Source organism: Ursus maritimus, unplaced genomic scaffold (genome assembly GCF_017311325.1).
Source record: "Ursus maritimus isolate PB19 unplaced genomic scaffold, ASM1731132v1 scaffold_4, whole genome shotgun sequence".
NCBI classification, from domain to species: domain Eukaryota; kingdom Metazoa; phylum Chordata; class Mammalia; order Carnivora; family Ursidae; genus Ursus; species Ursus maritimus.
Genome location: NW_024426552.1, coordinates 12,265,366 through 12,287,453, shown reverse-complemented (window position 1 = coordinate 12,287,453; position 22,088 = coordinate 12,265,366). Strand labels below are relative to the sequence as shown.

The following is a 22,088-nucleotide window of genomic DNA, read 5'->3' as shown; positions in this document are numbered from 1 at the left end:
GAAGAAGACAGCTGCAGGCCGATGATGGCGGCGATGGCGCAGGAAAGCCAAGAGGAGCCTGGGTGCGCGGTCCCTTGCGCTCTCCCAGTGGACGAGGTTGGCCATGCTGTTACTCCCATTGCACGGAACGGCTAACTGAGGCTCGTCAGGTTCATAAATTACCCAAGATCTTACAGCTCTTAAATGACAGAGCCTGCTGTGGACTGAACTGTGCCCTCCCCAAATTCACACATTGAAGCCCTTACCCTTCTAGTCCCTTCGATTGTGACAGCATTTGGAAATGAGGTCAAACGCGGTCGCTGTTGTGTGCTGTCTCCTCGGCCCATCAATAACCCGTGCTGTGGTTGGACGAGCCCTCGTGGTTCGTATTATGATCGCAAGATGTCCTTCGGCAACAATCATCAGGAAACTTGGAAATAAAGGTTTATTGCTTCCAGGAGCTGGAAGTTACACAGCACACCTGGGGCTACGCAGCAAGGTCTCGGGAGAGAGCGAGTGAGTGAGCGAGGGCACAGGCCTGGGAGTCTGCTTTTAGTGGGGCTGAGGGGAGAGGCAAGGGTTTTGCGGGTTCATTCTCTACTGGCGAATTTGAAATACGAGCAGGAATTTAAAGGGTAGGAAGAGAAAAAAAAGACAACAGGCCCAAATGGTCAGTCACTGAAACCAACCAAGAGTTCTAAAACAAGGAGGCTGGCAGGTGGGGAGCTGGCTCTGGATCTAGACCCGCGGCCCCACTGTGTGTGGGGAGAGCCTCTCGGAAGTAGATGCCTCCTGATCACAACGGAAATCCGGCATTTGTGTTGCAAACAAGAGAAACCCCAGCTGCCGGGGCTTCCTGTCGCCTGACCGTGGGGCTCTACCCCAATATTGGCGTCCTTGTAGAGGAAGAGACGGCAGGATGCGAGAACACAGAGGGAAGGTGGCCGGGGGGCGAGCCCACGAAAGAGGCCTCAGAGGGAGCCAATCTGCCGACACCTGCATCTCGGACTCCCAGCCTCCAGACCCAGGAGCACGTAACAGGTGAAGCCCCTGCGCCTGCGCGATTTCCTTATGGCCGCTGAGCCGGTGACTACAGCACTCGAATCCGCACTCTGGTCGGAACCCACGCTTAGGCGGTTCCCCCACCACCTGGCTTCTTGTGTTTCCTGCCTTCTGTGCCTCAGGCTTCTCTGTACCCCCTGACTCCAGATTGGGGAGGCTGGGGGTGGGGTGCTTGGTGGTGGCAGGGCAGCTGCCCCCTCCCTAGCCCCCACCCCCGGTGGCCCTTGGCTGGGGTGGAAACCACCTTGGGCTTCCCTCAGGGGATCTGTGGGGTTTTGTCTCTTCTTGAACTGCTCATGTGAGGTCGACCCTGCTTCCTTGTCTGAACTTGGCTCCTCCACGTCATCCTCCATACCCGACCTTGCCAAGGAGAGGACCATCCCAGGGGGGTCTCTGGAAGCATATCTAAGAGCCAGAGAAACGTGGCAGGATGTAATCATCTGGATTGCGGGGTTTGTGGTTTACAGCAAGCATCAACAGGGAGTTGAGTTTTGTCAAATGCCTTGTTGGTGTTTGTGGCCATAATCATGTGATTTCTCTCCCAGCTCTGTCAATAGGATATATTGCCTAATATTAAACCACCCTGCACGTCTGGAAATAAATCCCACTTGGTCGTGATATATTATCTTCGACGTGCTCGGGGACTCTCTTTGCTTCTAGTTTTATTAAAGATGTTTGCATCAGTGCTTATGAGTGATAGAGGACTGTCTTCGTCAGTTCCACTAGTCATATTAGCTTCTCAGAAGTAACTCAGAAGCGCTCCTTCTTTTTCTATGCTCTGCGATGATTCCTGCAGCTTTGTGATTCATCGGTCTTTCAAGTTTTCATAGAGTCCCTTGGTGATTTTTTGTGTGTGGGGTTTGAGTTTTCTCTCTTCTATGAAAGTTCTCTGCGTACACATTCTCTCTGGGCTTGGGTTGATTTTGGTACATGCTACTTTCCTAGAAGTGTATCCATCCCGTCCAAGTTTTTAGATTTATTTGCCTACACTAGTGCAAAATATTATCTTTTTTTTTTTTTTGGTACATTCAAAGCAAACTCAATCAGTCCCCTGTCTCCATGTGCCACTCACAGTGTCATACGAACACAAGCTAAGCACGTGCCCCACAGAGACGTGTCCCTTCGCACGCCCGATGACTCCTGGCCTCGGGCTCTGGCTCAACGGCTCACAGGCTTCAGTCTACAGTTTGAAGGCTGAGTCTTCACCATTGCGACAAGGGGGGATGCCCAGGACCCAGGGGCGGGAAATGCAAGGAGAAAAGGAGATTTCGTCAGGTCAATGTCCAACAGAACAAATATCCACAGTCAGGCACTGAACTACAAGCAAGACAGCCACTGGGGACACGGGACCGAGCAGAAGTGACCTGTCGTCTCATTTTTTAAAATTCTTCTGCTTATGTTTCTCTTGCCATTTCTTCCTTTGTGTATTTGTGGGTTTTTTTTTTTTTTTTTTAGTTATGTCAGCTAATAGTTTTCTAGTTTTTTTTTGATTTTTCAAACTCTCAGTTTTGATGTATCAAACACTCTTTTTCAACTCATTACGTTTCTGCTTTGACCTCCATGAATTCCTGCCTTCTGCTTTCTTCTGTTTACGACGTCGGTCCTCTGCTAGCTCTTTATTTAGACATTTAATGGATTGACTTTCACTTTTATGGCTTCTGATATTTAATCCTACACGTTCTCCTAGATCCTGTTGTAGCACGATCACTTAGCTTCTGTTCTTCTTTCATATCATTACTTTCTAGAAACCGTACAACTTGGGAATATCTCTTGTCTCCCAAGGGAGTAGCTTAACGTATGTGTTAGATTTCCAGGAGGAAGGGCCTTTGGGTGGGTGGGATGTTAGTGCGAATTTCTGGTTTGTTTGCACTATGATCAGAGAACGCTGTTTGTAGTATTTATATTTTGGGGATTTTTTTCTATGTTTTCTTTGTGATTCTTCTATGTGCAAATCTGTTAACTTTTTAAAAAAAGATTTTATTTACCGATTTGAGAGAGAGAGAGAGCACGCGTGAATAGGGGGAGGAACAGAGGGAAAGGGGCAAACAGACTCTCCACTGATGTGGGGTTCGATCCCACAACCCCAAGATCATGACCTGAGCAGAAATCAAGAGTTGGAGGCTTAACCAACTGAGCCACCCAGGCAACCCTGTTAAAACTTTTTTTGACAAAAAAAGTTACAGATGAAGTGAAGTGATGTCTGGGAATTTCTTTAGAAGATTTCAGTAGGGGCCACTAGAAGGACAGATTGCAAAGCACTGTTTAGCAAAGCCCTGATAATTTTCAGAGTGGGGTGGTGAGAACTTGGGAGTTCACCATGCGGTTTTTTCTTATCTTTTTGTGTGTGTGTGTGCTTTCCCAATAAATTCCAATTTTCAAGATAAAAAAAATTAACACCCTCTCCCCGGAGGATGGTATTTTTTTTTTTTTTAAGTAATCTCTACACCCAACATGGGGCTTGAACTCACGACCCTGAGATCAAAGTTGCATGCTCTACTGACTGAGCCAGCCAGGCACCCATGGAGGATGGTATTTGAATTATTTTTAATTTCCTTGATTACTCCCCCCATTTTCTAATTTGAGCCCATAATATTTTTATTGTTGAAAGCCCCCTTCTAAATGGCCATTTTAAAAAGGAACAAAGAGCAAACCTGATCATTGGGTTCTGATCAAAAACTAGGCTGGGCTGGGGCGCCTGGGTGGCTCAGTCGTTAAGTGTCTGCCTTCGGCTCAGGTCATGATCCCAGGGTCCTGGGATCGAGACCCCCATCGGGCTCCCTGCTCAGCGGGGAGCCTGCTTCTCCCTCTCCCCCTCCCCCTGCTGGTGTTCCCTCTCTTGTTGTGTCTCTCTCTGCCTACTAAATAAATAAAATCTTTAAAACAAACAAACAAAAAACCCAGCCTGGGCTCCCCGGGTGCTGTCTGGTGGAGCTTACTGCTCATCAGGAGGCAGGGCCGGGGTGTCTAACAGGTGACTGGAAGTGGCCTCGGGGAGGGACAGTGCAGAGACGCGTGGTCCATGAGGTGGCCTTAGGAAGACAGGACCAGAATTCAGCCGGAGTGAGGAAAGGTCTAAAGGAACAATTATCGTGCAGCACTTTGGGAGTTTGGGGGTCAAAAGGCGGCTCCAGGACCCCAAACTCTCTCAGGGGGAGGGTGCCCCATCCCCCAGTTGGGAGATACATTCCTGGAGTGGGGGTAGTACGGGGGGCTACACAGCCAGCTTCACACGCCCCACCAGAAGCTTCCCAGAGACACTTCTCTTTTCCTTTTTCCTTTACCTGCCATGTTTGTACAAAGGTTTGGTAGCTTTTCAATTTGGTAGAATTTCTGTGGCCCTTTTGAGACACCCAGAACCAGATGGAAGCCCCCAAGAACAGGAAGAACGTGCATGCCCCATTTGGAGCTGAGCTGGGTGGCACGGATTATGATGTCGCTTGTCCTTTTAAAAAGTTAGACGATCGCTTAGGGTGTGCTCTGTGCAGGAACAGAACTTCCCGGACTCTGCCAGCGGTTCCTCTCCTGACATGGACTTCTGATCGTGTGACTGCTTCCTCAGTCAAGAAGGCTTCGAGAGTGACCTTCCCTGAGGAAGTCTGCAGGCCCCGCATCGGGCTGGGGCAACGGCACACACAGTGGGCCATAAACCAGCGCTCCGTGAGGCCCACAGCGTGACCCCAAATTCCATCCTGCCCCAGGAAGTCCCACGTTCAGCCAGAGCGTGTGGAAGCAGGAGCGTCCCTCACCTGAACCCGGCCCCCAGCAGGCGCGGACTGTGGAACCTTGACACTGACCGTGAGGCCTGAAGTGGGAAGAATTAGCATCCCCATGGCCCGACTCCAGCCCCAGTGCTCCCTTCATCCATAAGGGTTAAGGCAAAGCAGCGCTCGGATGAGGAGAGGGCACTGTCCCTCCACATGTCCCCATTGACATCGGCCCTGTCTTCTTCGGGAAGCGTCACAAGACTTGCTTCTGGGGGAGAAGGATTAAAACCAGACTAAAACAGTGCCCTCCCTCCAGAGCTCCGGTCCATTCAGGGCGACAGACATATGAACGGACTGCGCTGACGAGTCCCAAGGGGGATGGGAAAGTGTGGCCAAGGGCAGGGACATCCCGGAGTGGAGACCGAAGCCACTTCTCAGCCTCACTTGGGCGGGGGAGGTTAGGGGACAATCCGAAAGCTGTGTTACGTAGCTGCTGTTTCAACTGAGAAAAATATGATAAATTATAAATATTTATAAATATTTAAATTTATCATTTAAAAAAATGTATTTCTACCTGCCTTTGTAACTCTGGTGTGTGAAGCACATTGAATTTTGGCTCCCGAGGGAAAACCGGCAGGCTGGCTGTCAGCCTCACGGACCAGTATGACCTTCTCAGGAGCTGTGGGGGCACCAAGGGCCTGGCCTAAATGTGAGGCTCCCAGGAAGGGGTTTTGGTGACAATAACTTTCCTCTTTCTGTGGAATTCAAGGCAGCCCCTCCTTTAAAGAAATGCTCCCTACTTGAAGATTTTTGAAGTAGGCTCCACACCCAGTGTGGGGCTCGAACTCACAACCCCGAGATCAAGCATCACATGCTCTACTGACTGAGCCAGCCAGGAGCTCCCCTTACTTGAAGATTTTACTTTAAAAAAAATACATAAAAGGTACAGTTTTACAAATTATGTACATGTTATCATTCTAATACAATTTATGATTTTTAAATTATATGAAATTAATATACTTTATTTAGTAGTTAAAATTATATTTTAACGATGGCAGTACGTTCTGAGGCATTTTCGGAAATGTAGTTCACTTTGAAAGAAAGAAAAATGCCCGGCACCTTCTCAGTCAGACGGGGGATTCACACACTCTGAAATTCTCTGTTTTTCCCAAACAAGTTGCCTTAAGCCGGGTAGGTTTCCTATCCTTCTCCTCCATCTCAGCTCAGGGCGAATCTTCCGGCGTAGACAGCTTTGGTCAAACTTTCACAGGCCAAATCAGCTTTGCCAATTGTCCATTCGTGACATTTCTTTTTACCTAGGTTTGCTAATTGGGCGGTTCCTCTAGCATAAAGCTATAAAATCCTATATTCAATAACGTAAATCATATTTACTTCCCCAGGCAAAATCAAGAGCTATCCCGCTCAAACACTCTCATCAGTTCAATGTACATTGCCTCTAGAAATGCCCAGGGTTTTCCGGCCTGGACACAGTATCCAGAAAAGGTGGACATCTGCTCGTGTGAGCGGAGTTCATTTTGTGAAGGTCTGGTAGTTAAACTCAAAGCAGCTCTCCGTGTTTTGGTTTTGCTTTGCATATCAATGCCCTTGATCGTTTTATCTTCCTCTCTTTTATTTTACAATGTAAGTGATTTAGTCATACCACAGCATTCTGATCGAAAGGAGCTGAGTGCATTCTGTATTTTGCGAATTTATCACTCAAACCCTCAGCTGCTCTGAGCCTCTGGGACCCATTCCAGCACAATGCAAATGGGATAACAAGAAATGAGAACCCACAAGAATAATGCTGCTATTGTGTCTGCCCACTGTGTTTGGGGGGAGTGGGGATGGGGGTGGGGTGGAAGGGGGGGCAGTAAGCAGGCAGGGACGGGGAAGAGGAGGCCCACGGGCATTGGTGACACCATAGTCGTGTCGGCTGTGTCGCTCATACTTGGCTTGGTCTTATTTCCAAAGGATGTTACAGATGAAGGGACAGAACGATGGGCCCCGGTGTGTTCTCACATTCATCAGCCTCATGCTGGCGGTCCCTGGGACACCCGGAGCACGGGGGACCTCTCCATGAGCCGAGGGAAAACAGTAGGATGTGTTAGGGACCGTGGGCTGCTGTGCCAGGAGCACTCAGGGGAGGCGGAAGGGGAAAACAGTGACACAGCTGTGGTTTTGTGGCCACCGAGCAGCATTGCCACTCAATGCAGCCAATTGTGGGATGAGGGGTTTGGGTGACGAAAGTCGTCCGGGTTTTTTGGTGCTTTTACGTTGTGCATTTCAGGATGATCCTGCCTTGTGGCGGAAACAGGAAGATGGATGAGCCTGTTGTTTTCTTGGTCTGAATGTATAGAATTCCATCTATTCAAAGCAAGGATATAGGCCAGGACTTAGCCCGTGGGAATCTGTTTATCCCCTGGCTTCTGAATCCATCCATGCTGGTGTGACCCGGAATCCTGTGGTCTGACTTTCAGCCAGGACACAACCCCAGACTCCTCCTCTCATTGGTTTGGGGCAGTGGTTTTCAGAGTGGAGTCACGCTTCTGTTGTGCTGAAAGCATCTCAGGGGTGGGCTTGGGCACCTCTCCCCTTCAGTGGCAGGTGAACCAGAGAAGTCTCAGGACCCGCAGGGCCGCAGGTGTGGGCCTTAGGCATGAAATGATCGCAGGTTGCCCTGTGCCCGCTCTGGAAGGGCACCTCGGCACCTCGGCGAGGCTCACGGCCTGCTGCTCTCCAGCCTGCGGTGGAGTACCTATGTCAGGTGTAAGTGGAAGCTTATCTTTAGAGCTAACGCAGACTCTGGGGCAAGCAGGTGGGGTTCTAGATGCTTCAGCAAATGAAACTTTCTGGGCCTTGGTTTCCTTATCTGTGAAACAACAACAGTCCTAGTTTCTTCCTAACATGGCTGTTGTGAGGTATACATGAGAAAATATATGGAAAGCACTTAGCGTGGCCCTCTGGGAACTAGTAGGGGACCAAGGCCGGCTACCATTACTATGACATCTCATACCAAACTTTCCCCAGGAGTCCCACCATCTCTCTCCTTGAATTCGGGCCAGTAGGGCATTCTGCAACACGGAGTGACGACTCCAGGTCTCCTGACGGTCAGAGCAGGCTGGGGGTGGTTTCTGAGGCTTTGCAGAACTCCACGGTGAGCGAGGCCACTGTGGTCCAAGCATGTGGCTCTTCGTTTCAAGCTGGATGGCACATTCTTCACGGGGCAGTTGCCAAGGAACGAGGTAATCCGGTGGCAGAGATACTGCCCAGGGTTTCAGTTTGCTAGTCCAAAGGGTTTTAGGTGGTGTCAAATTTTATTACTGGCATTCCTGTCTCCATGAAATAACCACGTGAGAACACAAGTTACGTGAAAGGACAAAACAACGGGCCCAGACTAGCGCCGCACAGACAATAGGCACTTCGCTTCCTTTGGGTAGTGATCCGAAGATGGGTTTGAAAAAAACAAGAAAGTAGGGGCACCTGGGTGGCTCAGTCGTTAAGCGTCTGCTTTCGGCCCAGGGCGTGATCCCGGGGTCCTGGGATCGAGCCCCACATCAGGCTCCTCCGCTAGGAGCCTGCTTCTTCCTCTCCCACTCCCCCTGCTTGTGTTCCTTCTCTCGCTGGCTGCCTCTCTCTCTGTCGAATAAATAAATAAAATCTTTAAAAAGAAAAAAAAAGAAAGTAACGGCAAGATCACGATCGTAGGCTGGTCTGCAACCTCCCATCAGCCCAGGTGACTTGCAGGATAAACTGATTCCTGAGCAAGTCTGGGGTGGGGTAGGGGTGGCCCCTTGGCTCCTCCCTCACAAGCGATGTGACCAAGGATGGCTCAGGTGGCTGCCTCAGATCACATCCAGCCTCCGCAGTGGGTGACGCACAGGGGGCTAACCCACAGCCACGCGGTGGGCACAGAGCGGGCACCAGTGACTGTCAGCCCCCTTTCCTTTTGGGCGGCTGCAAAGGGGCTGCTCTGAGCAGCGAGCCTGGGGGTGTTGAAGCAGAAAGGAGCAGAGAGGACTGTTTTTTACGTGAGTATCCAATACAGAAGTGGAGTGTGATGTAGAAATCCACTGATTTCTTTTTTTCTTAAGATTTTGTCAGAGAGAGCGAGTACAAGCGGGGGTGGGGGGCAGAGGGAGAGGGAGCAGCAGACTCCCCGCTGAGCAGGGAGCCCGATGTGGGACTCGATCCCAGCACCCTGGGATCATGACCTGAGCCGAAGGCAGACGCTTCACCGACTGAGCCACCCAGGTGCCCCAGATCTAGTGATTTCTATACCCAAAAGTGAGTGACCCTCTGGCTAATAACTTTGGATTATATGAAGCCATAGGGTAACTATCATGGCCACTGAAGCATTTCTATCCCATTCAGTCAATAACAATTCCTAATGATACAGAAAGTTCTTAAAAACTGTGACTGCGTGGCTTGGTACCATTTTTTTGCAAGTCTGGCACGGATGTGAGGCACGTAAGCTATACACTGTCAAAGGCAGATTCTCCTCAAAATCATAGGGTCTTATTGCCAACCTCACCACATCAAGTACAAACACTCTTCATGGGGACATTTAAAATTACAGTCCAAGTCAAAAGGAAAATAGATCCGGATTTGATTTTACAGAATTTGTCAATCAACCAGAAGAGTATGGTGAAACCAAGATGTATGGTGGGCTGCAGCCCGCTTTTGGGAACATCACTTTGGGAATAGCAGGAACCCCAGAAGCCAGCTGGGGGGCAGCGACCCTAGGTAACTGGAGATGGTGGGAGGGGGAGGAGGGGAGGTAGGGAGGCTGAAGGTTTGGGGAGAAGAACCTGTGTGGAGTGCTCGAGGTCCTTTCTGCTCTTGAGAGGCCAGTCAGGGGAGTCGAGTCCTCCCCTCCAGGCAGGGGGCAGCGTCTTGGTGCATCTTGCTGCTGGAGATGGGCAGAGGGGGACAGTGGCCGGCCCTGCGCCCCGGGAAGCCTGCCCCTCAGCAGGTAGAGCACGCCCACTGGCCGCTTGCTGCCAGAGCTCCCTCCCTGTGGCTGCGGGGGCACAGCAGGGCCGGGCAGGGCGAGTCCCCCTCACTTCGCTCTAACTCAGGGCCAGCACACTGCATGTGCTCCAGCTAGGGGCACAGCATTCTACAGACCAAAAGCCACGCAGGCGGGACTTCGAGGCCACTCTGGCGGCCCAGGCAGTCTGGGAGGGGAACTGAGCCCGAGAGCCAGGATCTGTGGAGATGATGGGAGGGGGTTTCAAACCAAAGCTGTCCTAGAAAACCAGTCAGGATGATGGGTGGCCACTGCGCCCGACACCATTGTCAGCCTCGGGGGAAGCCTAGCGCCCCGACAGCGGCAGGCCCAGCCCACGAGGGACAACCGTCTGTTACCAGGGCCTGCATTCGTTTGCAGGAAAAGCCCAGAAATTACAGAAGAACTGATTCGGTTTCCAGGTTAGACAAGCTTGCTAGCCGGCCGCCACCACGGGTGTAGCCTGTAGGCCGAGAAAGCAAGGCCAGTGAGGCAGCGGCCAGGAGGCAAACTTGACCTGGGAGGCTGGGCGATCACAGACCGATGGAAGGAGGGCGGTGGGTGGCCTCGAGCGGCCTCTAGCGGCCGAGCGTCGCGGTGCACGCAGGACTCGCGGGGAGAAGAGGCCCTTCCATTTCCTCCACGCAGCCTCCACCGCAGCCTCCACCGCAGCCGTGGCGGTGAGAACAGAAAACAAAGAAATCCGGAAGAAGACAATGTCACTCCATCTCTAGTATTCTGTCAGAGAAAAACCTCAGACACTAAACAGTTGTTCTGAAATAAAAATCACTGATTCTTTTGAGGATGTATTTATTAAGTTCTAAAACCTTGAATGATTTTTCTTTTAAACATTCAAACTGAAAGAAAACCCAGGAAAACTAGAACTTCAACATCTTTCACAGAGGGCCGCAGGCGCCCTTACTGTTACTACTACTGATCTTCTTTAAATTCGTATTATTTGCCTAAGGAAAGGCGAGCTGGTATCTCTGGCAGTGTCGTCAGCCGGCGAACTTCATCTTGGCCTCCACTTGATGTCTTTTACTCCGTGGAAATGTCTCTTCAAAGCGGTGTTATCTGCCCACGGAGAATTTAAACAGGAGTCGTCGTCATTTTCTTCCAATCTCTGGAAATAAATATGTTGTGCTGGAAGGCAATTCTGGGAAGTGTTTTGCCACATCAAGAGACACAGAAAAAACCTGTGTCCAAACTCCCGCTCCCCGCCTCCCCGGAAGGATGCTTCCAGACTCAGATGTAGGTGGGACAGCGGGCAGGGTCCCTGTGGCCCAGGAGAGGCAGGAGCTGCAGCAAGTCCCCCTCCCTGCATCCAGCAGAGCTCGCCGCCCCCCAAACTGCCCGGGGCACTCGGGTGGGGCAAGGGGGTGAATGCGGAAAACCTTCTGTCCACCGGGTACCTTGAGCTCCTCTTGTCTTCTGTGATAATACAGCATCAGCTGTTTCTGCTCCTCGCTGCTGATCACTGGCTCCCGGGCTGGCGCTCCCTGTCCCCTCTGAAGAGACGCGGGCAGAGCAGAATGGATGACAGCCTTCTTCCACGGGCAGTCCAGGAGGTGACACTCAATGTCGCCAACTGCCTTTGCCCATAGCTACTCAGGTGACCCATTCTGACCATCACGGGAAGGCCTGGACTCCAGCAGCCCCTCGCCCGGGGCCCTCACGGGGGCCGGAGACCAGAGGCCGGGCAGTGCCGTCTGTCATGGCCGTTCCCCCGTCAGCCACTGCAGGGCCAGGGCGGAAGGGAGGGAGACCATCACGGAGGGCACTGTTTCCCCGAGATCACAGAGAAAGGACTGTGACAGAACCTGCGACCAGAGCACCTGGCGGAGAAACAGCTCTTCGCTACCTCTGTCCGTAAAGGCTTCTGATACATCGTCCTTGTTTAGAGTATCAGTACCTTGAAAACTTGAAATCAGTGCTCTGGGCTATAGTTTTCATTTCAAGAAACATTTTTAGTTACTTGTAGCCCATTCCTAAAGTTGAAATTAACATGGCATTTCTACCCCCCTCCCCATTAAAACAAACTCCGGACAGTGTCAATCAAGCCATACATTCGTCCAGTGTTTTCAGGTGCGTAAAGAGGATGGCTTTATTTTAAGCCTGGACTACTGGGATTTAAGTATTTGCAACAAGAAGGGTATATCAGATTTATTCTCAATTTTTATCGGTTGGAAAATAATAACAAAAAATCGTGGCATGTTAAAGCAAAACTACTTACTTGCTGAATCTTGACGATAATTTTGGTTTTTTCATTTTTGCCCACATAGTCTGAAAGCTTCTTTGTCCTTCTCAGCTCCTTGGCTGCCCACCACAGTTGGGCCTCTGATTCTTCAATGACACTCAGTCCTGCCTGGGGCCGCGGTTAAGAACCGGCTCTAAGGTTTATCAGGACACTGTCCCCAGTGTGTGATCCCCCGCCCCCGCCCCGCGCACGGAGCCTGGCAGTGCCCATCCCCCCCACCCAGTGTGGGGTAGGCGTTGCTACCTCCACCACTCCATCTCCTCTTCCCCCCATGGGAAGAACCAACCCCTCCACCGAGTTAAAGACCTTGCTCATTTTTTTTTTTTTTTAAGAGAGAGAGAGAGAATGAGGGAGAGACAAGCCCAAGCAGGCTCCGCACTGAGCGGAGCCTGACACGGGGCTTGATCTCATGACCCTGAGGATCATGACCTGAGCCAAAATCAAGAGTCAAACACTTAACCACCGGGGCCACCCAGGCGCTCCGCCCTTGCTCGCTTCAGTGCCTTTCCTATTGTTTTCAACTCATGCCCCGACTCAGTTAACTTGGTCTGGGAGGTGGGGAGTATCTGATCTCATCTGGACCCTTCTCTATAGGGTCCTTCTCAGGTGGAATTTCAGGATCCTACCAGGAAAGAACACTGGAGTCCTGCTGGGTTTTAAATACACGCATCGGGAGGCTCTTTGCTTCTGCATACCCCACCTATTTCAGATGGCTCAGAGCCACAGTACTGCCCAAGAGGATGAGGAATAAATGAGAAAAACAAGGGAAAATGGAACATAAAGGCAGGAAAATAACAGGAAGCAAAAGGTAAAGCTAGAACACAAAATTCCATGCAAAGCCACCAATACATTTTGGGTAGAAACAGGCACAAATTAGGTTCCTGGCCTCCCAGCGGCCAAAGAAAATGGGAATGTTTTCAGTTCCTCCTGATGGGCAGCCTCACAACCTTCCTGCCTGCCCTTCTGTGGGCCCTCACCCAGAAGCGCTACCGCAGGGTCCTCCCCTAAGCTGAGTATGGGGCAAAGCGCTCCAGCCAGAGGTGGAGGCTCAAATCCCACGAGACCCACCTTACAGAATGCCTGAGAGCCGCATACCTGAGTTCCTGACAAATCTTCTTTATTTTCAAATTCCATCCGGATGGGGTCATAGGGCGGCAGCCCCATGGGATACACAATCATCACTGCACCTCGGAGCTGGTCCAAGGCGTCTTTCACCATCTCCATGGTAACGCAGACTCCGGCTTCTGCTTGTTTCTGAAAGGACAAGGCCTGGCATCACTATTTAAGGTAGGGCTAATCCATTCCATACATATTCATCAAGTTCTTGAACAGGCCGCTTGCCAGGTACTGCCAGCAAAACAAAAGGGACTCCAAGAGTGCTCGCTACCAAAGCCACTCCGTCTACACCACGGCCTAGACCACGAGGCAGACTATAAGTGGGGCTGGGAGGACAATGGGCAGCACAGACCGAGGGGATCAGGCCACATCTGGGGGAAAGGTGGCCTTGGGGGGTAAGGGACAGGGTGGAGGCAGGAACAGTGTGCTCCAGGACCAGCAGAAGCAAAGAGCAGTGGGTAAGCGCAGTGGGTCGCTTTGCTGGGGTAGATGGGGGAGCTGGGCTCACGCTGGAAGGGCCACAGAGGCCAGGGACAGCTCCCCTGGGGAGGAGGGGCAGTGCCAGGAGTCTAACCTTGTAGCAGGAGAGGAACACCCCCCCACCAGGGGGAAGAGCAGGAGGCAGGCTCAGAGGAGCACAGAGGAAGGAGTGACACAGTGAGGAATACATCTGCTTTTTGTCCTGGTACTGGCACAGAGCTTTGAAATCCCCAGGAATTTCCTGAGTGGTAGGACTGTCTGTTGTTATTCATAATGAGCCCCTTTGGATCGCATCAGAGTTTATGCTAACGAGGTGACCCACGTGGGACCTCGTGTCAAGGGAGAGGCTGGCCACTCCAGGGAGACCAAGCTGGAATTAGAGGGTTGGAACTTCCAGACCTAACCCCCATCATCGCCCCAGGGGGAGGCAGGGGGCTGGAGAGGGGTTAAATCATGTGGCCAATAAGCTCACTCCCGCCCACGTACTGAAAGCCCGATAAAAATGCTGGGTAGTGAAGCTCAGTGGAGCTTCCTGGTTGGACACGCTGACATTCGGAGGTGGGGGCCTGGAATCCCAGGAGGAGAGCGCATGGCACTCTGTGAGCTGCCCCCACCCCAGGCTCCACCTGGCGGTTTCTGGGTTGTATCCTTTGTAACAAAACTATAATAGTAAGCACAGCACTTGCACTGTGTTCTACGAGTTGTTCTAGGAAACTGATGAACCTGGAGGGGGGTCGTGGGAACCTCCAAATTTAGAGCCAGGACAGAAGAAGCGTGGGTGGCCTGGTGTTTGAAGTAAGGGGAGGAGGTCCTTGCCAGGGCCTTGTCCTTTCACTTGCAGGGTCTGCGCCAATCCCAAGTAGTTGGTGTCAAACTTGAACTCAGCCTACCCTGTTGAAGTCTGAAAGGCCTGACATAAAGCAGTGGCTGAGGCCATGGAAGGAGGAGTGGGGTTGGAGAGGCATCGTCGGACAGATGGTACAGGACCCAAGCTGAGGCTCGGGGGTGGCAGCAGGGAGGGCTGCAGCCTGTGTAATCGAGGCACCGGGGGCTCAGCTGACACAAAGTCTACAAGAAGTGCTTCTTCTTGGGTCCGGAGCACAGGGAGAGGAGCAAGGAATCCGTGAGCTCTCGGGTCCAGGAAAGCTGGGACTGAAGTCCCGGCTGGCAGGCTTTCGGGTAAACCATCTAGGAACCAGGCGGAAACTCAGGTGCAAAGGCAGGTGTCAGGCCAGGAGGCAGATCTGAGTTACCTGCAGAGGTAAGTGTGCATCTGGCAGCAGAGGGAAACCACGGGCGGAAGAGCAGAAGGGAGAAAGCACTCTGATAAACAGCAAATGGGAGAGCAAGAGCAAGGGTGCTCAGGGAGCTGGGAGGGAACGGGAAGGCAGAAGGAGCCCCCATGGGCTCCAAGGCCAGAGTCAGACAGGAAAAGCCTCAGATCAGTGGATGAGGGGGTCACCGGTGGCCCCAAGACGGTGGTCACTGTTCGGGGAATGAAACAGAGACGGGGTCCTGAGAAAGCCGGGCAGATCGGAGCCGTGCACACACAGAGCACCGCAGCTTCGGGAAGCTTACTGGGAGGGAAAGGCGGGCGGCAGGGTGCAGTGAGGGTGAAGCTGTGAAGCATTGATTTCCGGGGAAGGAGAGAGGCCTGAGTGCATTAACAGGGTAGATGCAGCCCATGGGAGGGGAGAGACTGGGCATTACCCCCGTCTTGGGTTTCCAGAAGGGGGGCCCAGACAAGCTGCAGTGGGAGCAGCAGCAGAAACGGGAGACAGCCGGTGGGGGGCTGAGACATGTGGGTCATTCCAAGTCTCCAGGGAGAGAACAGGGCTCCTGCCACACAGCCCTGACCTCTCTGCCAAGCAGCGAGTGAAGCTGCCCACAGGGAGGGAGAGGGGGCAGGACACAGGCCATTCGGAGCCTCAGAGCCCAGGGCCTGTTGCCCCCGGAGAGCTGGCTGGGGCCCAGCTGGGCAAGGAGGTGGGTTAGAGAAGTGGGGTTAGAGGGGCCCCGTGGCAGGGCAGGATGGAAGGTCCTGCGCTAAGGGGGGCACGTCAGGGCTCACATCTGAGCTGGGGCCGTTCTGGGTAACAGCGTTATAATGTGGCCGAGTGGTAGATGAGTAAGACGCAAAGAGAAAATCCTTGCTTCTGAGAAAATGCAGGCGTCCTGTGGCGTGGACACCCAGGTCCCAGAGAGGGGTGAGGACAGGCGGGATCTGTGGCCTGAGGGAGGAAGGCAGACCGTCTACTCGACGCCCAGAGTGAAACTCTCGAAAGCTAGGCTGTCATCTGTGAAGTGGAGGAGATATTCCTACCTCACCTACTCCGGGGGGCTCATGAGATTGTTTCCTGACGCAAATCCCCACAAAACATATCAGGTTTTCCCATGAGAGACGTATGCTGAAGGAACGGGGAGCTGAGCTCTCAGATGCGGGCTCACGTGAGGGAAGGCTTCTGCTGGGAGGGTGTCACCGCGCCACCAGTAGTAATTGGTGGGTGCCAGAGTCATTTTCTGTAAAAGCTCCTCCAAAGGCCAAGGGCAGTGAACCCTGGCCAGGGAACATGGCCGGATGACAGAGCAACTTTGGTGTGGCCTCGGGACAACAGACACCCCAATGATCTCTCGCTCTCAGCAGAGGGGTGTCCCAGGGAAAGGGGCTGCGGAGACACAGTCGTCTCATTCCCTAGGAGCCACCTCGTCCGGACGTTCCACCATCTTTCACTCTCCCTGTAAGCAACCTCCTACCACGGGACTCGAACCTTCTCCTGCTTGCCCCATAGTGTTCCGACCCACAATGCCAACTGCCCCCACAGGGCAGGGTCTGGTGACAGGACAGTGACCCGCACTGCATGTCTGGGGGCGGCGTGGAACGGGCCCTGGGCGGGAAGTCGGGCCTGCCGCTCGGGGGCTCTGCAGCTTGGGCCAATCATGGCAGGAGAGGACGGGGACCCCTGCGCAACCGCTCTGTAAACCAGGAGAGAGTTACATAAACATACCCACAGGCAAAGGGAAGAGGGGGACAAGCAAGCAGAACACAGTGTGGGGAGTGAAGGGTGCAGAGCCGTGCCCAGGCTACTGTTTTCCTAACTCATCCTGACTGCTGCTAGTCTGACTAGGTGTTAATAGTTAGTATTATTATTAGCAAAACTTAAAAAAAAATGCTCTGGGGTCAAATGCATTTTGCCAACACTGGACTAAACCAAAACCTTCCTTGTAGGACTTCACAGAGCCTTTGCTGTATTAACAGGCACGGAAGGGCAGTCTTTCCTGAAGGACTTAAAAAGGATTAGTTAAGAGCCTGCAGAATTTGGGACACAGTGGTTTAGAAGTAGCAGTTTTGCCCAGGGAATCGGGAGAAGCAGAACCAACCTCCCCAGCCCGCCCACCCCTGCACACAGAGCTATCAACTGTGAAGGCCTTGGGGGGGGGGGGAACAACCACCAGTGGCAACACATCAATAAAGCAACTGACTGAAAACCCAACTCTTCAAACAGCCTTAAATCCGTTTTCTCCAGATTCACGGTAGCTGCCGGTGGTAGGACTTAGGCTTCTCTGTCTATGAAATAGTTTTTGTATTATCACGACGATCACAAAAAAGTAACTCGTATCAGCACATACTAGGTCAATCAAATACCCACGGAGCTAATCGAGGGCCACAATGTTTACGTGTCACTTTGCTAAGCTCCTCCAACATGGCCCAGGTGCCGGCTCCCAGTCGCACCACACACAGTGTGACCTGCGGTCCGGCGCGAGCGGCACTCACACAGGCCGGACACAGTCTCCGTCTGACCCGCGCAAACTGGGAGGACGCGGTCTCCCTTACGGAAAGGAAAAGCAAGGGGCCGCCCCAAGCATGCTGCTCTCCTTGACTCTGGAAAGCTAAACAAAAAAGAAAAGGCCGGGAAGCCAGACATGGAGTTTGTATTTCAAAGGGCAGGCTTTAGAGCATCGTTTCAAAAGCTAACCTTTGATATTATTGCCTTGGCCTCTTCTATAGTCTTCTTTAAAACTTGCTTCAGTTTTTCATTTGGAGCTATGAAAATAAAACAGGGAAGAGGGAGAGACACGCCACGTTTAAAACTCTTCTTCAACGTCCTAACCCCCCTCCTGGCTGAGTCGGCAGATGAGAGAAGGACCCGCGTGGAACTCAGGCGAGGGACATGGGAGAGCTGACTGTGAGAAGTCAGGTAAGACTCTCTCAAAGCTTAACTTCTTCCTGAAGAAAAGTATGGCTTAGACACTGAAAATGCTAGAAACATAAAGCTGTGTTAGAACAGCAGTGGCTAATTTAAGACAATACCAGTTTAAAGATGAATCACGAACCATTAACTGGTTCTTATGAGATACTATTATTTTTCTCATTGATGCAGTTCCTTCTAAAAAGCAAAGAACCTCTCCAAATTGACAATGAGTCTATGTATGAAAAGATGTGGAAGACAGCCAGCCATTTTCCAGGCTAAAACTCAATGGAAATACTACTAAAAATTCCTATTACCTTCAAAAATATTTTTTAAGTCTGTGAAGTCCTTGTAAGGATACTTTTATATTTCTTTTGCTCTTAACAGCGTTTTAGGGGTACAGAAGATACTTAGGTGTTTGTTCAGTGATCAATTAAGAGTCTTTTAAATGGAGCTTTTTCTGCAGGTTAAAAGGGATAAGCTATCAGAATGCGTTACCATCTTTTCTTCTTGAAATCCCACCCGATCAAGCATACACTAAAGGGGGAACACTCAGAATGCTCTGACATGTACTGGGGGCACAAAGAGGCATGCCCTCCATTCAAGTGGCGACCCGTGGGCCGACATTAATCTCCTTCTTTCTCACGGAATCTCAACATAAACCCCAGCACCTGCACACCGTAACAGAACAGAACCTTCAACGCATTTGCAAAGAAGACACGCTTCCTCTACCCACCCAGTTCATTCTGGATTTGCACTGCACCCCAGGGAGTTAGTAACACAGTGCGGTATCGCACTGGTTCGCACAGAAAACTGAGGGCACTGTTTTCACGCAAGGGGCCTCTTGCGTACGTGCTGCTGTACCCAGGCGTGCACACAGAAGACGCAGGCTGGATTACCTTGCCCGTTCCTTCGGCCAATGTCATCCTTTTTAAATACTGAGCCCCCACTGGGTACACACTTTTCACCCCATTCGTCCCTCAATTTCAGTTCTTCAATCTGGTCATCAGTCAGTCCTTGCATATTAGGAGGGAGAAATACGCCATGTTCTGCTAATTCTTCCATTTCTTAAAAATAAGAGAAAGTTAGACAATATGCATCATGACCATCATCGCAACACTTTCTACCTCACTGAAACGTAAGCTCCCTAGAGCTCAGGGGTCTTGCCCATCGGCTTCCTGTTTTATTTACCAAACACTTAGATGCCCTTGGTTTGTGCCGGGTCTGTCCTTGACCTTTGACAAATGGTCCCGGACATGTCCTACGTTAACAGCAGCACCGAGAATTTAGGAGCTCACCGGGGTCCCAGGCAGCAGTGCTGTGATCCTTGCTCTGATCCTGTGCTGTGGTGTACTTCCTGGCCCTCAGGAAGCACAAATTAAAATTCACTGACATTCTGAATACATATCCACAAAGGGCGTTACAATTTCCAAGCGTGTTCACGCAGATGATTTAGGTTCACCTTGTGAGGTAGGTGAGAGGATCAACATCCTCGTCTTCCCTAACTTACAGCTCTATCATCTGAGGCTTGCTCAGCCTTGCTACTTTGAATACCTACTTTATAAATAATTTGGATAAATCTGATCAGTGGGGAGGACTTAAGGTAGTTCACGCCCTTCCAAAGTGGCAGAGATGGGACAAGACTTTGGTTTTCTAGTATCCTGTTCACTATTCAAAAGCATGGCTTTGTATTTTTCCTGTCCCACATATATGTACTCCAAAACGAATCCACATTTTAAACATGCAAAATTGTTTGCTCTTCCTTCCTTCCTCTGGAAGAGCATACAGGTCTAGGTCTTCCCACAGCACTGTAGGAAGACACCAGGTGGCCCGCAATGATAAAATACTACAAAACAAATGGCGTAACTTCATGGGGTCTTTATTGTCTCTCCCCCCACCAGACTCTAAGTATGTGGGGGAAGGGGCTGGTCTCAGTCATCCCTGTCTCTGGCAGGCATAGCACCGGGGCCTGCCTGAATCACAGTTCAACCGGGGCTACAGAACACATGAATAGTCACTAACATGACTATTAACATTTGGCACCACGTTTTCAATGGATAATTTTATAGAAAAAGAAATTGGAGGCCCCTTTCTCCCAGTGCTTTAATTTAAAAAAAAAAAAAAAAAAAGTAATACTGACCCTGTTTTGGAATCAGTAAATTTTACTAAGAAGCTGTATGTCTGCCTCATAAAAGTAGAAACCATAACCCTTAAGGAGTTGTCCATGGCACAAAAATCACATATTATAGTTATAGAAACACTCAATAACATTCTAGACCACATCTGGAGTATCCTCATGTCAACTACTGTGCTGTCTAATGTGTTAGCTACTAGCCACACTTGACTCTTTATATTAAAATGAAATACAATTAGGGGCACCTCCGCGGGTCGGTTGGTTGGGCATCTGCCTTCAGCTCAGGTCATGATCCCAGAGGCATGGGATGGAGCCCTCCCCCCCCATCAGGCTCTCTGCTCAGCTGGGAGTCTGCTCCTCCCTTTCTCTTCCCCTCTACCCCTCCCCCTGCTCATGCTTTCTCTCTCTCTCAAATAAATAAAATCTTTAAAAAATACAAGTAAAAACGCAGTTCCTGGGTAGTGTTCAACTAGTGGGTGCCTTACTGGACACACAAATAGGGAACACCTCCCTCCCTGCGGAAAGTCGATGGACAGCGCTGCTCTAGATCGTTGACATAAGTGACCAAATGCTGTAATACGAGAAAAAGGCTTGTATTTCCTGGAGAAGGGCAAGGAACAAGAAGACACTCTGCGGGTCCTCCCACCCTCGGGGCACCGTTCTAAGTCAGGTGCTCCCCCCTAGAAGTGAATTCACCTTTTTTTTCTTTAATCCACGCCTAGCATGGAGCCCAGTGCGTGGCTTGAACTCACAACCCTCATATCAAGACCTGGGCTGAGATCGAGTGGGACGATTAACCAACGCAGACACCCAGGCGCCCCTGAATTCACCTTCTGAAAAGGGCCAGGGGCCGTCCCACCTCTCCCACCTGCGCAATGCCACTACACCTGCTCTGCGGCCCAGTGTTGCGGCGCCCACGGATTATTCCCTCTCCTGGGCTGTTTCACACCCGGTCCCGCAGCGCTGCGGCCGGCCCTTGGCCTCGCCCACCCGCCAGGTGCCGGCGTCTCCACGCGCTCCACTGGCTCTTCGGAGGAACCCCAGTGTCCCCTTCCAAGCCCGCCAGCCGCAAGTCTTTGCAAATCTTAGAAAACCTGACCTTCCTCCCCCCTCCTCCCCGCCCAGCCGGCCCGAGAAAGTCTTGCGGCTCCTGCCCCACTTCCCCATCCCGGATGACCCGTTCCCACTCCTCTCCAAGGCCCGCCCCGGCTCGGACTCCATGGTCCCAGCCGTAGACTCGCCGAGCCGCACCTGAGCAGACGCGCTGCACCTTGAGCCGCGCGTTGTAGACCCGAGCCACCTGCACCGTGAGCTCCTCCAGCTCCGTGCTCCCCGGCGCCTGCAGCAGGAACTGGCTCTCGTCGCCCCGTTTCACGTGCAGCAGAACCATGGCGGCCCCGGAGACTCCGCCAAGGCGGCGAGGAGGCCCGGGAGGCGCGGCCCGCCGTAAGCCGAGGGCGAGCGGTGACCACGGACTAACCGCTGCTTAGAGTCGGAACTCCGCGCTCCGGCGCAAGAGATGCAGGGACGGGGGAGGCGGGCAATCGGCCCGGAAGTGGCTGTTGCCAGGAGCAACAAAGAAACACAGAGGCCACCAGCTCCACTCAGATGCCTAAGGTGGTTAAGCCACAGAGCGGGAGGCTCGGCAATGCGCTCCCGGAAGCAGGCGCTGCCGGGCAACTATCCACACGGTCCAAGAGGGCCGCTGTCCACGCCGGCAGCCCGCTCCCGGAAGTGCCTGTTGTCTGGGCGACCGCCCAACACAGCCCAAGCCGCCGGAGGGGAGCGCGGGACGCCCCGTCGACTCGCCTGGGCCCGAGGTTTCCCCCAGAGAGATTGGGGGGGGAAGGGGAGAAGGCTGTTAGGTCGGGATTGGGCGGCGCGGTGGGCACCTCCGGGTCCCGAGCCCCGCAGCAGGTCCCCCACCGCCTCTCCGAGTGTCAGTGGCGTTTTCGCCGCCAGCACTCACCAGTTCCGGAAGTGCTTCCCGCTGTTTCCGGTCTGGAGAAGTTCGGGGAGTGCGCGCGGGTTGCTGGGTATTGGCGCCGAGGGGCCAGAGAAAGTGCCAGCAGCGCTCTTTGCCCGCTGATTCGGAAGCGGGTGCTGCCAGAGCGACCGTTCCCAAACTATGCAGCCCCCCCCATTGTATTTTTTTTTTTTT

The 22,088-nt window shown here is 52.2% G+C and overlaps 1 protein-coding gene across 2 annotated transcripts in view; it reads right to left on the bottom strand.

Annotated features, from left to right (window-relative positions):
- Positions 1–10,549: 10,549 nt before the first annotated feature.
- CFAP298 (cilia and flagella associated protein 298) overlaps positions 10,550–22,088 on the bottom strand; it is a 12,716-nt gene continuing 1,177 nt past the window's right edge. The window contains exons 1-7 of one of the 2 annotated variants that reach the window (XM_008701821.2): positions 21,179–21,873; positions 18,693–18,860; positions 17,581–17,648; positions 13,106–13,264; positions 11,987–12,118; positions 11,166–11,261; positions 10,550–10,876 (exon numbers count right to left, since the gene is read on the bottom strand). In XM_008701821.2, coding sequence (XP_008700043.1) covers positions 10,766–10,876; positions 11,166–11,261; positions 11,987–12,118; positions 13,106–13,264; positions 17,581–17,648; positions 18,693–18,860; positions 21,179–21,317 — 873 coding nt within the window. In that variant the 5' untranslated portion in view covers positions 21,318–21,873 and the 3' untranslated portion in view covers positions 10,550–10,765. Of the gene's footprint in view, positions 10,877–11,165; positions 11,262–11,986; positions 12,119–13,105; positions 13,265–17,580; positions 17,649–18,692; positions 18,861–21,178; positions 21,874–22,088 lie in introns of those variants that run through there. The other variant, XM_040621026.1, reaches the window with a different exon arrangement.